This window comes from Taurulus bubalis (assembly GCF_910589615.1).
Source record: "Taurulus bubalis genome assembly, chromosome: 6".
Taxonomy (NCBI): Eukaryota; Metazoa; Chordata; class Actinopteri; order Perciformes; family Cottidae; genus Taurulus; species Taurulus bubalis.
In genome coordinates this window covers 27,808,411-27,820,910 of record NC_136594.1, presented here as the reverse complement: position 1 = coordinate 27,820,910, position 12,500 = coordinate 27,808,411, and the positions used below count along the sequence as shown (strand labels likewise).

The window sequence follows — 12,500 nt, the reverse complement described above, 5'->3', positions numbered from 1 at the left end:
CTGTTGCCAACAGCACCAGAGGACCCATTTCATATTTGGACCAGTGGCTGGTGCTGCTGCAGTGACAGTTCTCCAATTGGCTTAGATTGAGACTTGGGCGCAGCTTGCTCTCCAGCAGCTTGCTACACTAGCGACCATAACTATTGGACACCAGTGTCACAACAACAACGGATTTGCAGTGGCCCCATCTGCCCCCCCCCTGAGTCTTCTCAATAAACAGCAGGTTTCATCTGTTGGGTTTAACGTGGACACAAACAGAAAAACTTCCAGAAACACAAGCCCCTCTGCTGCCATGTACCACCACCACTCCCAACAACAAGGGCCACCGCCTTTCTCTAATGGGCCTAGGCCTCCTCATCATCAGCAACCTCCAAATCGTCCTCCCTCCCTGTCGCAGGTGATGGGTTTCCAGTTTCCTCGTCCTACCCAGCTTCCTGATGAGCTAGAGTCTGCCCTGGCTATCCGGGGTGCTAGAGACATGGATCACCGCCTCATTGACCACATGAACCGACCAAACCAACACCAGAACCAAGGCTCTGGTTCTGGGATCAGTCAACATGGAAGCTACGTCTCTAACCCAATAACACTCACCTCTGATAATCAGCCTGGCCGCCAGCAAGGAGTAGACTGGTCAAGCTATCAACCTCCATCTAAACTGTTTGCCAGTCCTCCACCTAGTGCTAGCCACCAGTCCCAACGACAACAGGGGCTGCAACAGCAGCCACAGAGCAGCCATGCTGGAATGAGCATCCCAAGCTGGACAGCCCCTGTAAGTGACTCACCATCACCCCAAGCACGGCACACCCCTGCTGGCGGAAGTGGTGGCAGTGGGGATGGTCAGGCTTTGTACACACCCGAGAGTGCAGGAAGCATCTTGGCTAGCTTTGGACTTTCAAATGAGGACTTGGAAGTGCTGAGTCACTACCCTGATGATCAGCTAACCCCAGATACTTTACCATTCATACTCCGTGACATCCAAATCAATAAATCAGGCAACCAGAAAACGGTGGCTTCCACTTCCTCCTCCTTGTTCTCACGCAGCATCCAGGATATGCCACTGCCTCCTTCCCGCTCTTCACCATTGACACGTTCACACTCACCAGAAGTGCCCAGCCTTCTTACTGTTACACAGACTGCAGGTAAAGTCATTGACTATGGTCATGCCAGTCGGGCAAAGGACGAGACTAGTACCAGAGAGACTTTCAAACGAGAGCGACTCTCCAATGAAAGGACAGTAAAAATGTACCCATCCTTGTCCACCTCCTCATCAACTCCAAAGTTGGATAAAGCGGAAATGCGGCAGGTTCGTTTGGAACACAGTGATTCAAGCAAGCACGGAGACCGGGACTATCGCAGGACGAGTAGCGACCATCACAAGAGCAGTCGGTCACCTGGGAGAGATTTTCCACCATTGACCAAATCTCGTAATCTGGACCGGGACTACAGGCGTGACGGACCCAAACCTAGGCCCTCGTCTGAAGCCAAGAGCGAAGCTTCCTCGAGACGGTCTCTCTCCTCTTCGTCTGGATCAAGACCACACAGCAGCAACAAGAAGTTACCAACCCCCACCATGATAAGTGATTTCTCAGCTGTGTCTCCAAAGGTGTATCCCCATACCTGCTCCCTGTGCCACACACAGTGTGATCAGGAAAAGGTAAGTGCCAACATGTCCTCGTACCAATGTCTGAAAGGAATACCATCACATGTTAAATTCTAGTCTGCAGCCTTTCTTCACCAGACAGTTGTTGAGATAAGAGTGTACTCTGATGTGAGTAGGAGGGTTAGGGTTTGTTGTGGGAGCGAGTGGCGGGTCTCCCCAGGGGGGCTACAAACAATGTCAGTAAGCAGGTTATAGCAACCTTTTATCTGAGGGGAGGCGCACGGTCTCAGACTTTGATTCTACTCTAAATGATCCAGCTAGCTTGTTACCAGCAAAAAACATAGTTTTGAGTATTGAATCCTACCGATGCCACCATACTCTAGTTTTCTTTTGAAAGCATTATTTGTACTCGTCATAACTGCATGTGTCTATGTAGCTGAAAGCTATAATCAATGATGAAATGACTTCAGATGCAGCAGTGCTAATTGCTGCTAAAATGGCATTTATTATTAATCCCTTAATTTCACTTCTCAGGTCCTTAACTGAACAATGATGTTATTGTTACATTAAGAACAAGTCTGATGTGTGGGTTTATTTCATTGACAAATTATTATTTTGGTTGCCATGTGCTACCCTCTTTGCCGAAATTATGATGTTCTGACTTCAGGGTGATATCACAGACAACTATCTGGTGAAGTAAAATAAGACTTTAAACTACAAAAGTGTCCTGGAGCCTCTGTTGGCTTTTTTTCTTTGAGCCGCCAAACACCTTTGTAGCACTACACTACCTTGACTGGTGAAGTTTTTTTTCTTTTAAATATATTACAGTTTCTCAACTAGAGGTTTCATGTGCAAGTCTATTAAACCTTTTCATAAAAACACATTAGAGGTTTATGTAGAGAAAAAAGTGCTATGGCTGTTTTGCTAATTCATTTAATGAGAGCTAAATGATTTCAGCATTTATAAGGCAACATATTAATGCTTAATCAGACTTGTCTACAGTTCCCAGGATATGTACAATGAAGAAAACACTGTATTGAATGAATAAAGAAATTCATTCACAAATTCTTAAACAATCCTGGCCCTTTTTAACCAGTTAATTGGAAAAAAAACCTGCTTTCCTATTCTGTTGGTTTCCTGGATTATAACCACCCCTTCAATGTATAGTTCAATCATGAAATACATCCAGTTGGCAGTGAGACGGTGTTTCACATTGAGTGTTAAAAGAAAGTTAAATTCAAATGTTACTGTAAATCTGAACCTTTATACCTAAACTGCATGGTTACACATCTAGTAATGGACAGGGAGGATGTCTACTAGATCCATTTATCAATACATTTTGGTTCGACAGTAAATAAAAAAAGTTGGTATAAACTGATCAAAGCACAATAGAAATGTTTCCTTTGTTCAACAGTAATAACTGTTGAATAAACTCTTTTGCTCGCTGGGAAAATCCAGTGTGCTGTTCTCTGGCTTTAGAGTGGAGTTTTTCATGTTCTCAAATGTTGTTCTTGACTATAAGTACTCTTCCTCAGTGTTATACTTGTAGTTGAGTGTGACCGTCTTAATTTTTCTTGACCGTAAGTGTTGGATTTTTTAAGATCCTGGTATATTTGGACAAACGCAGCGCAATTTAATTTATTTGAGTTTACATTGTCTCTTTAAAAGATTCCTTTTGTCTTATTAATAAATGTTGTCTCAAATCTACAAAAATGGCATTATTGGCGAAATAAGGGTTGTAGCCTGATGAATATATATATAGTCCATTAATCATCAATCGATTGAATTGCATGTAATGATCTTGCAGAATGTGAAGCGCTCTTTGTCTGCAAGCTTCTATAAGGTTTAAAGGTTTCCAACTCTAAAGCAGACACGTTTAACTTGTTGGGAATTTATTTAATTGTGAATAAAATTGTTGTATGCCACAGGCTTAGACGGTAATTGCATATAGCGTAAATTGATTGAGTGGATAGTGGTGGTATAAATGATTTATCCACGTCGGGCCTGGGAGCGTTAATTATTATATTCATTTAGTTGTTCACTGTAGTTAAGTGAGTGGTTTGATTGCTGTGATTTGCTCATTTTGTTTATCTTCATACATGTGAAATGTGATTAGCTTTGTCTAGAATTGTTTCTATTTGTGTCCAGTTGTAATGTCTTCCTCTCCCGTTTGTCGTTTTTCTTCAGGAGTGGGTTGAACATATTAACACCGTCAACCACACTGCTGCCTGCCGAGATCTGCGCAACAAGTAAGTCCCAGGGCTGTCAACAGTTAACGGTTAATCTGCTGACTGCTGAGAACATGTCTGTCTGCAGGTTAATTCATGGTGTACACACACACACACACACACACACAGAGACACAGACAGGGTCCGGCAGCGCATGTGTGTCCATTTGTTTTGCTCTCAGAGCACATTAAAGAGCAGTGAGGAACGGAAAAAGGAGTATTAAAAACGTTTTGATTAAAAGTATATGATCCGTCATCTGATTGGCCTCTGTATGGACCACCAAGGAAATTATTTGGGGCGAATATCAGCTGATAACAGTTTATGGCCAATCGATCGAAGATGATGTGACCTGATTAAAATGCGGCAATAAACTTCAGCAAGCCAAAAGAAAATAATTTTAATGACAAGACATTTATTAATTAAAACTACATTTAGCTGGAAAAAAGGGAAAGCGTTATTTGAAATCTTAAAAATTAACCGGTTAGTTACCAGTTGATGTAACTAGCTTTCAAAACTAGCATCTCCTGAGGACATTTCAATTATCTGTTGAAGCCGTTCATCTCCAGTATATCTTCCGTATTCTATCAGAGTTACTGAGATAATATTATGCATTTAGTTTTGGATGAACAGTCAAAAAGTGGCAAACATAAGAACCTAATTAAAGATGTACTGTATAAATACATTTTTGGTAGTGCCTGGTACTACAAGCAACCATTTGATCGTACACAGAATATTATCAAACGAAAGTTTAAATTGTACAGCTCTGTGTTGATGCATACAATTGCTGTTCGTAATTCTTTTAAAAAAGAGTTTAGGAGTAGAAAATGTTGAATGACATTCTAACAGGTGTTTGTGTGTCTCTGAAGGTACCCTGGTTGGAAACCAAATCTACCAAGGTCAGTTGGACTCCAGTTCTTATGTTTCCAATAATCTGTTTTTAGCTGTGACCAGCAGCCAGTGGGAGACGGCCCTGACGTAGACTGCATGTTCAGCCAATCTGACACAGATTTTACGGTTCTGTATCCTTTTGAAAGTGGTTATATTCATTGTTTCAGATAGCTTTTATACAATTAGACTACAGACTGTAAACGTGGAAAATACAGTCGATGTCCATGTTTTAGAACCCAAAATATCAAGAAAAAACTGATGTGAATAACTTTCTCCTGTTTCAACATCATTTACTCACTACCTATTAGGTAGTGAGTAAATGGTCCTGACTTGATAGTCAGTACTGACTTGATAGTCAGTACCAGCTTTGTTTCAAGGCATTCTTGTTATTTCTGAATATGGGCACTTGAATACACATCAAGATGTATTCACAACAAGTTTTAGAATCTTAAAATATTAACCAGCCATGTTGCTCAGTCAGCACAAAATGAAAAAGAACAAAAAATACAGATCCATGCTAATGTAGTCCTTTAGACTTCCACTTGTCACAATCCACTGTAAACTCACCGGTTACCTCTGCTAATGAATGCTATCTTTCATCCAGTCGTAGCGGACGATATGGCAGCCGGGCTCTGTGGGATCCCAAGACTCACTCTCCATCCCACTCTGTGTCTCGATCCCTCTCTGGTTCTCCTACCCCAAGTCCTCCTCGCAGCAAACATAGAGTGGGCCCCTATCCCCGTAGGTCACACACGGGGCCCTACTCTCCTCACAATCAACCTCGGCACCATCACTACGCAGGTAGTCCACATGCTAGAGAGAAGTTGGGAAATGTAGAGTTTATTTAAGGAATGCCATTGATCTTAATACCACGACATGAATAATTTGAATTGTAACAAATATTCAAGCTCAAAGTTGGGCTGCATCATGCTTGACTATTTAGTGGATTTAGAAATGTCTTGCTTTTGTTATCTAATCCATCATTTTTTGTAAGCCTTATTGCCTTCAGAAAGTAGTGGTATCGTTTCTAAATGCACATTTTAACTAGTAAATAGCAGAATGATATGCACAAATGAGCAGTATATTAAATATGTCTAGGGCTGCAACTAACGATTATTTTAATAATCGATTAATCGGTTGATTATTGTTTCGATTAATCGGATAAAAAAATGTTTTTATCAAAAAAGCGTTCATTTCCAAACAGAAGTGACAGTGCAAAACATCTTCAGAAAGTGCACAAACAGGTTGCTCCTTGACCATCCCTGAGCTGTTAATTAAAACAACAAAATGGACTAACACTAAAAACATACACATGTATGCTTTACATCTGCCAAATGTGAGCCCTTTTTACTGTAATTGATCCCTCCAGAGGCTGCATTTAGCATGCCCTGCTTTATCAATATGTATGAAAGACTGGGACAGAGGGAAGCTGTACTGCTCCATATAGAGCGTCCTCTTCCTTAAACTATTTCATTCCGGGTCTCTTATGACCACGACGTCACGTTGTTGGCTAAGCCCAACTACGTGATTTGTTTCATTCTACTTTGAGTAAAAAAAAAACCTGCAGCCAGATCCGCCGGTGTGCCGGTTTAACGTTAACGAGTGACAGCGTGAACTGAACCAGACCGGGGGGTGACGGCATGTTTCATCACGTTACGTTTTAACGGAACATAACGGAACTTTAACGACAATACACAACCAAACACGTTAGCTAACGCGATAGCAAGCTGACTAGTAGCTTCCATTAACAACAAGTTAGAGGAACATGAAGACGCTGATTGGCCAAGACTCGACTTGTCAAAGATCTTCTATTTTTGAGAACATCACAACCTTTAGCTTTTCTCGTGTCTCACTCCAATCTCAGAAACGCTGGCCGGCCAGTTGCTCTGCGCCGCTCTTTTTTTTTTTCTTCTCCGCGACTTTTTGCCCGGCGTAATAATCGCGCGACACAACGAATCGATAATGAAATTCGTTGCCAACACTTTTGATAATTGATTTTATCGATTCGTTGTTGCAGCCCTAAATATGTCAATGTCCTTCAGTGTTTTCGTCATAAAGGGAATAAAGAGAGGTGGTTCAACCTACTTTCAATGTCCTATTTTGCCACATGATAATGTAGTCTTGCCACATAGCGGCACAGTGGAGTAACCGCAGTGACCAGCTCTCTGCTGTCAGCACAGAGTCTTACTTATAACGGAGCTAACAGCTAACGTTATTGGTGGTTACATTGACTTGCAATACGATGCGTTCAGGCGCTATTCAGTAAAACTATTAGAGCAGGGTCAATTTGAACAATATCATGATGTGTTCACATATAATCTTGTAAATGTTATTTTTGTCAAGACACGAATCAATCCAGTTGTTTGAAGAATATCTTTTACACAGCAATTTGAAATAGATATTAGAGAATAATGACCAGTTTCACTTCCTCACTTGCTCTTAGCAGCTTATATATTTAAAGGAGCTGCATATGTACATTTAGAGCATTCTTATGTCATCAAACATCTATGTAAACATCAGTCATGTCTCCCTGAGCAGAGAATTAAGTATCTTCTTTGTGTTGTTATCGACGCTTCTCCTTCCTTTCTTGACATAGCCGACATAAACGTGCTTTTAGTGCAAGTGCGTGTCCACCACTGATATGCTCATTCCAATCAATCGAAATGCTCCCAATCTCGTAGCTTACACCTTTTTAAAACTGCCAATACCAAGATCTTTGAGGAACAAAAGGTCAATTGAAATGTTCATATTGTACCCACGGGAGCTTTAAATGGCCAAACATTTCCTACACTTTTTAAAATTGTATTTGTACATCTCTTCAACCATTTCTGTTTGCTCCCCTGTCCTCCATATGATTCATGGCATGTCTATAGGGGGTTCTTCTCGAAGTGGTGTGACGCGCCCTCATGATGATCTAAACAAGTTCTCCACTGGAGCCGGTCGACATCCAACCTCCTCCAAGGCAGGTCATAACTCCAAACATGGACCACTACAGTACTTCACCAAAACTAGCAAGAGCGGGACCAAACCTGGAACCAAGACGACTAGGATGGCAAGTATCAAGGCTGCTGACGCAGTGGTTGTACAAAGCTCGACATAGAAGAACTGTTTTTGACCAAACATGGACAAAATTCCGTAGCTAATTTGACAAAGAATAATACATGAGAAGGAGGTTAGCTCATACGGAACGATCAGAACTATTTATTTTGTCCTGAGCAAATTACACGGTTTGTACAGTACCAATAGTTTAAAAAAAAAAAAATCTATCTTGTATTTTATTCCTAAATATGTGTCCAGAAATCGACCATGTTCATAAGGTGGCTTATTGGCAGTGAAAATAAAACGTTTTGGTGAACGTCTATTATTGACTGACTGACATATCGGTAAACTATCATTGGACTATTATTGATATGATTATAGATTAGATTAGAAAACGTTATTAATCCCCAGTAGGGAAACTCATTTGCCACCAATAATTCATACATACAACAATAGACACATACCACAGTGCACAGCAGACAAGAAACACATTGCAAAGAGTAAATAACACCAGAAAATGTAATATGAAACATGATGACATCAGAAAGATGCTAAATCTAAAAATCACATCTAAAGGTGTTCATTAAAAAAAATTAACTGCTGCTTGAATGTTTTGAAATGAGTATAGTAGATGCCAGCTGTTACACCACTTCAGGTATTTGTTATTTATGTTATTGAAGCATACGGCGCTGCCGGACGCTGATTTCATAATACTAGAGATAGTTTAGTTCTAGTGGCTTGACAAGTTGATGTTGGAATTATTCCAATTTTAAAAAGTTAGAAAATGTTTATTTTCAGCCACCTCGGTACTTTTCTCGAACCTAACCAAAATGTCATTGTGTATAAATACTTACAGTTTAGTACTTGATCAAAGTGTTGAAATCTGGCTTCTGGTTGTCTCAAACTGGTGCTCTCCTAAAACTAACCTAAATCCATATGCTGTGATTTCCAGTCTACCAAGCTTCCACCCCCCAAGAAGAAGAAGAAAATAGTGCCTCTGGCCTCTCAGGACTCGTCTGTTGCAGATCGTCTGGTTTATCTGACAGGCATCCCAAAGGATGCGTCTGAGCAGGAAGTTACCGATGTGGTGGGGTCCTTTGGCAAGATTAACAACGTGATCCTCATGCCATGCTCGGAGGAAGAGAGCCAGAAAGGGGAAGGACAAAAGGTGCTATATAAGTCTAACATAGTGGTTGTTGAGGAATTTAGCAAATATTGAAACTTTGGGGATTTTTTTCAGGTCCATTCAAGAACAGTTTGAATGAACACATTAAAGTGAAAAAATAAGTATTTTGTCTGTTTTTAAAGTATAACAAAAAAAAACTGCAGGCAAGCATGAAGGGATCCTGCAAACCACTCAACCTTTGAATAAATGCAATAAGCAAGTTGGTTTGTCCATTCATTCATTACTTAAAGCTCACGGGCTGTTGTATGTCACTGTTGCTGTCTGCTCATTTAGTGAATATTACAGCGAAAAGAAATAACATGCAATTAAGTTGAGGGTTGAAGACCCAAATTAGATTTCATCATTCCCAAATTAGATTTCATCATTCCCTTTTTAAAGGATGATATTTTTCTCTGTTTTGTCGGAGCAACATTAGCCACATCTACGTACAAATTCAATAGAGCTGCAGCCGACGATAAAAACCTGCAAATTGTTTGAATAGCAGTCAGTCTACCGGTAGCCGTGGATACGATGGGCTATGAACATTTCCTGTCTCTGTGTTGCTGAACACATTATAACATGGTCACCCTCCCCTGTTGCAGGCGTCGGTATGCATGGTGAAGGCTGAATGCGCCCAGGCTTTGGCCAGCTCCACTAATCTCTCCATCAGAGGCCAACAAATCACTGCTTCAATTGCCAAGGTATTGTGTGGGAAAATATGTACATGAGGCATTGATGGTGTATCCTGTTTAAACCCATTGATACATAAAAACATGAAGCCTGAATGAGTGTAAAAAGCAGTGGAAAGTAGATGTAGAGGCAAATGTTCATTCAGAAACTATTTGCAACACAAAAATATTTTTTTACTTTAGGACCACATGTATTCTCTTATACTTTCAGTGAACACATTTTATTTATTTGTTTTAGAAACCTGAAGCAGGAGAGTCTTCTGACGCTAACGACAGGTTTGTCACAGTTGTCATCTGAAACATTTTCCTTTTTTAACTCCCCCTGCCAATTTCAGAACTGCTCTATTATTAATATTCATATTTCTGTTTCCACAGCAAACCTGCTCCAGCACAGGACAAGGATGCTGCTAGGGAGGACTCTGGTAGGAAAATGAGAAACTGGGAGTCTGCATTACTTGCCAATAAAATACGTTGGTGACAATATATCCAAATCATTGTCAAGAAATGCTTAGTATGAAAACAATGTTCAGATTTTACAGGATAATCCCCCTCCAGACATAAAAATCCCTCACATTTCGGCGAAATTCGCCATTTTGAAACCAAAATATGTCATCCACGTGAATCACGTAGATCCGAAGAGTTTTTTTTTTGGGGGAGAGAGGGGGGTGGGGTAAACTGTCCGCTGTTTCTGAGATTGGAGTGGGACACGGAAAAAAAACTGAGGTCGTGATCATCTTAGCAATAGAAGATCTTTGACGTGTCGAGTCTTGACCAATCAGCGTTAAGATGTCTACAGCGGCTTCATTTCCCTCCCACCAGTTTAATAATAGCAAGCTAGTCAGCTAGCTAACACGTTAGCTAACGTTGTTGGAGAGACAGCGAGTGAGAATACTGGCAGCGGAGAGTCCGTGGCAGCGTGTGAAGTCAGCCAGGAGAGCGGCGAGTCAGCGGCACTGGCGGTTCTACCTACCGACACCTGACTACATATGAGAGGACAATGGAGATTTTATCCAACTTTTATTTTAATAAAAAAAACGAAATGATTTCCTCCGTAGGGTGGCCGGGCTACTGTTTATATTTAAGGGTTTAAGATCTACATGTAGGAAAAAGTGTATCCTCTAGTTAATTATAATCTATAGAGTTATGTGGTTATAATTGCTGTCAGACTGGAGAGAGGTGTGCATGTTCGGGTTTACTGGTGGAAACATTATTCAGTGTTCTAGACCAGGGGTCAGCAACCTTTCGTATCCAAAGAGCCATTTTGACCGTTTTCCACCAAAAAAAAATTGTCTGCAGCCGCAAAAATGATTTGATATCACAGCTTCTGAAGTTTTATATATTGTCATATTATATATACAAAAAACTATAGTTTGTTGTATTTATGAAATTATAGAACAAGAATGAAGATTTTTTACATTGTATTGCTATTTTACCTGTTCATAACTATCAAACAAAAAATAGTCATGTGTCGGCTACATTAAGGTTAATTAAAAACACAACTATGCAGACCTTCAGTACTATCTATATTTGTGGCTCATGTGGTAGTGTTTGCCCTGTAATTGCAAGGTAGCAGGTTCAATACCTGTCCTCTTCACTGAGTTTTACATTTTAAACGCATATCATTTGCTACGTTTACACTGAGCGTCCTCCTCACTAGAGCACCGCAAACGGAGGACGGATCCGTTTTTACTAACGGACGCCTCACTGTCTCATGAGTAGGGATGGGTATCGTTTGGGTTTTTTCCGATACCGGTGCTAAACCGATACTTTTAAAACGATACCGGTGCCTGAACCAATACTTTTTTATTGCCAAGGCAATTTTTTTTCTTCAAATTGAACAATATTATTAACTGTTTAAAGTATACTATATATATAAATAAGTACATACAAAACACACTTCAAACTACAGCTTCAAACCTTTTAACTTCAAACTATAAAAATATATATTTAAAAAAAGAACAGACACCAGTTCAATCAGGTGGCCTGATGGAACCGTGTGCAACAGAACTCAGACACTGTTGGATCCTAAAACTGCTGCTTTACTGGACTACACGTCATCATTAATATCAACTGGAGAGATTTGTTCCATCAAGCCGAGGACGGACGTTCAAAAGCTCGTGCTCGTGTCTCCAGCGATCTCTGTGTGCGCGCACTGTGTGTGTGAGCGCTGGAAGCCCCGCCCCCTCGACCCCCGCTCTGCGTGCAGGCGGACAGAGAGCAGAGCAGCGAGTGTGCTCTGATCCGCGCTATTTTAATAATCGTTTTTAGCGTGCGGGCACCGCGCTACCTTTTTAGTATCTATATACCGTGCAACTTTACAGAGTTGTGTAAAAAAAAAAAAGTATTTAAATCGGCTCAGGCACCGGAAGGAAGCACTGAAATCTGCGTTGCTTTTCGGTCCGGTCGGTACCGGACGTGTTCTCAGTACTCAACCCTACTCATGAGCTGACACAGAACCAGCAGCAGTAGTGGAGTTTGGAGATGTGATCCACTTCCTGAAAGTAGATCTACTTACTTTAGTTTGCTGCAGCAGTTGAGGAATGCTCTTCTGCACTCATCTGCGCGTGAGGGCGGGGCTCTGAATCACGAGTAGCAGCTGCGGAAGCTTGACAGCGACGTGACGTACATTTTAGTGAAAGAAATATTTAAACATTTATTTTTATTTTCACTGACCCAATATCACCTAAAACTCCCAAGATAAGAGGAATTCCCTTTGAAAGTTTTTCCACTGGGCAAAAAAACATTTTTATTTTTTATTTTTTATCAAAGCCTCAGGGAGCCACAACAGACGGGCTAAAGAGCCGCATGCGGCTCCGGAGCCGCCGGTTGCCGACCCCTGTTCTAGACTAACAGTGACGTCTCCTCAAAGTAAAGTGGTATAACAGTATGGC

The 12,500-nt window shown here is 41.0% G+C and overlaps 1 protein-coding gene across 1 annotated transcript in view; it reads left to right on the top strand.

Annotated features, from left to right (window-relative positions):
* Positions 1-292: 292 nt before the first annotated feature.
* The window catches only part of LOC306737638 (uncharacterized protein), a gene marked incomplete at its 5' end in the record, with an annotated part of 29,686 nt that continues 17,478 nt past the window's right edge, over positions 293-12,500 (top strand). The window contains 9 exons of the mRNA XM_079219387.1: positions 293-1,654; positions 3,788-3,849; positions 4,695-4,724; positions 5,321-5,517; positions 7,590-7,768; positions 8,708-8,923; positions 9,523-9,621; positions 9,848-9,885; positions 9,985-10,031. Coding sequence (XP_079075513.1) covers positions 293-1,654; positions 3,788-3,849; positions 4,695-4,724; positions 5,321-5,517; positions 7,590-7,768; positions 8,708-8,923; positions 9,523-9,621; positions 9,848-9,885; positions 9,985-10,031 — 2,230 coding nt within the window. The remainder of the gene's footprint in view (positions 1,655-3,787; positions 3,850-4,694; positions 4,725-5,320; positions 5,518-7,589; positions 7,769-8,707; positions 8,924-9,522; positions 9,622-9,847; positions 9,886-9,984; positions 10,032-12,500) is intronic.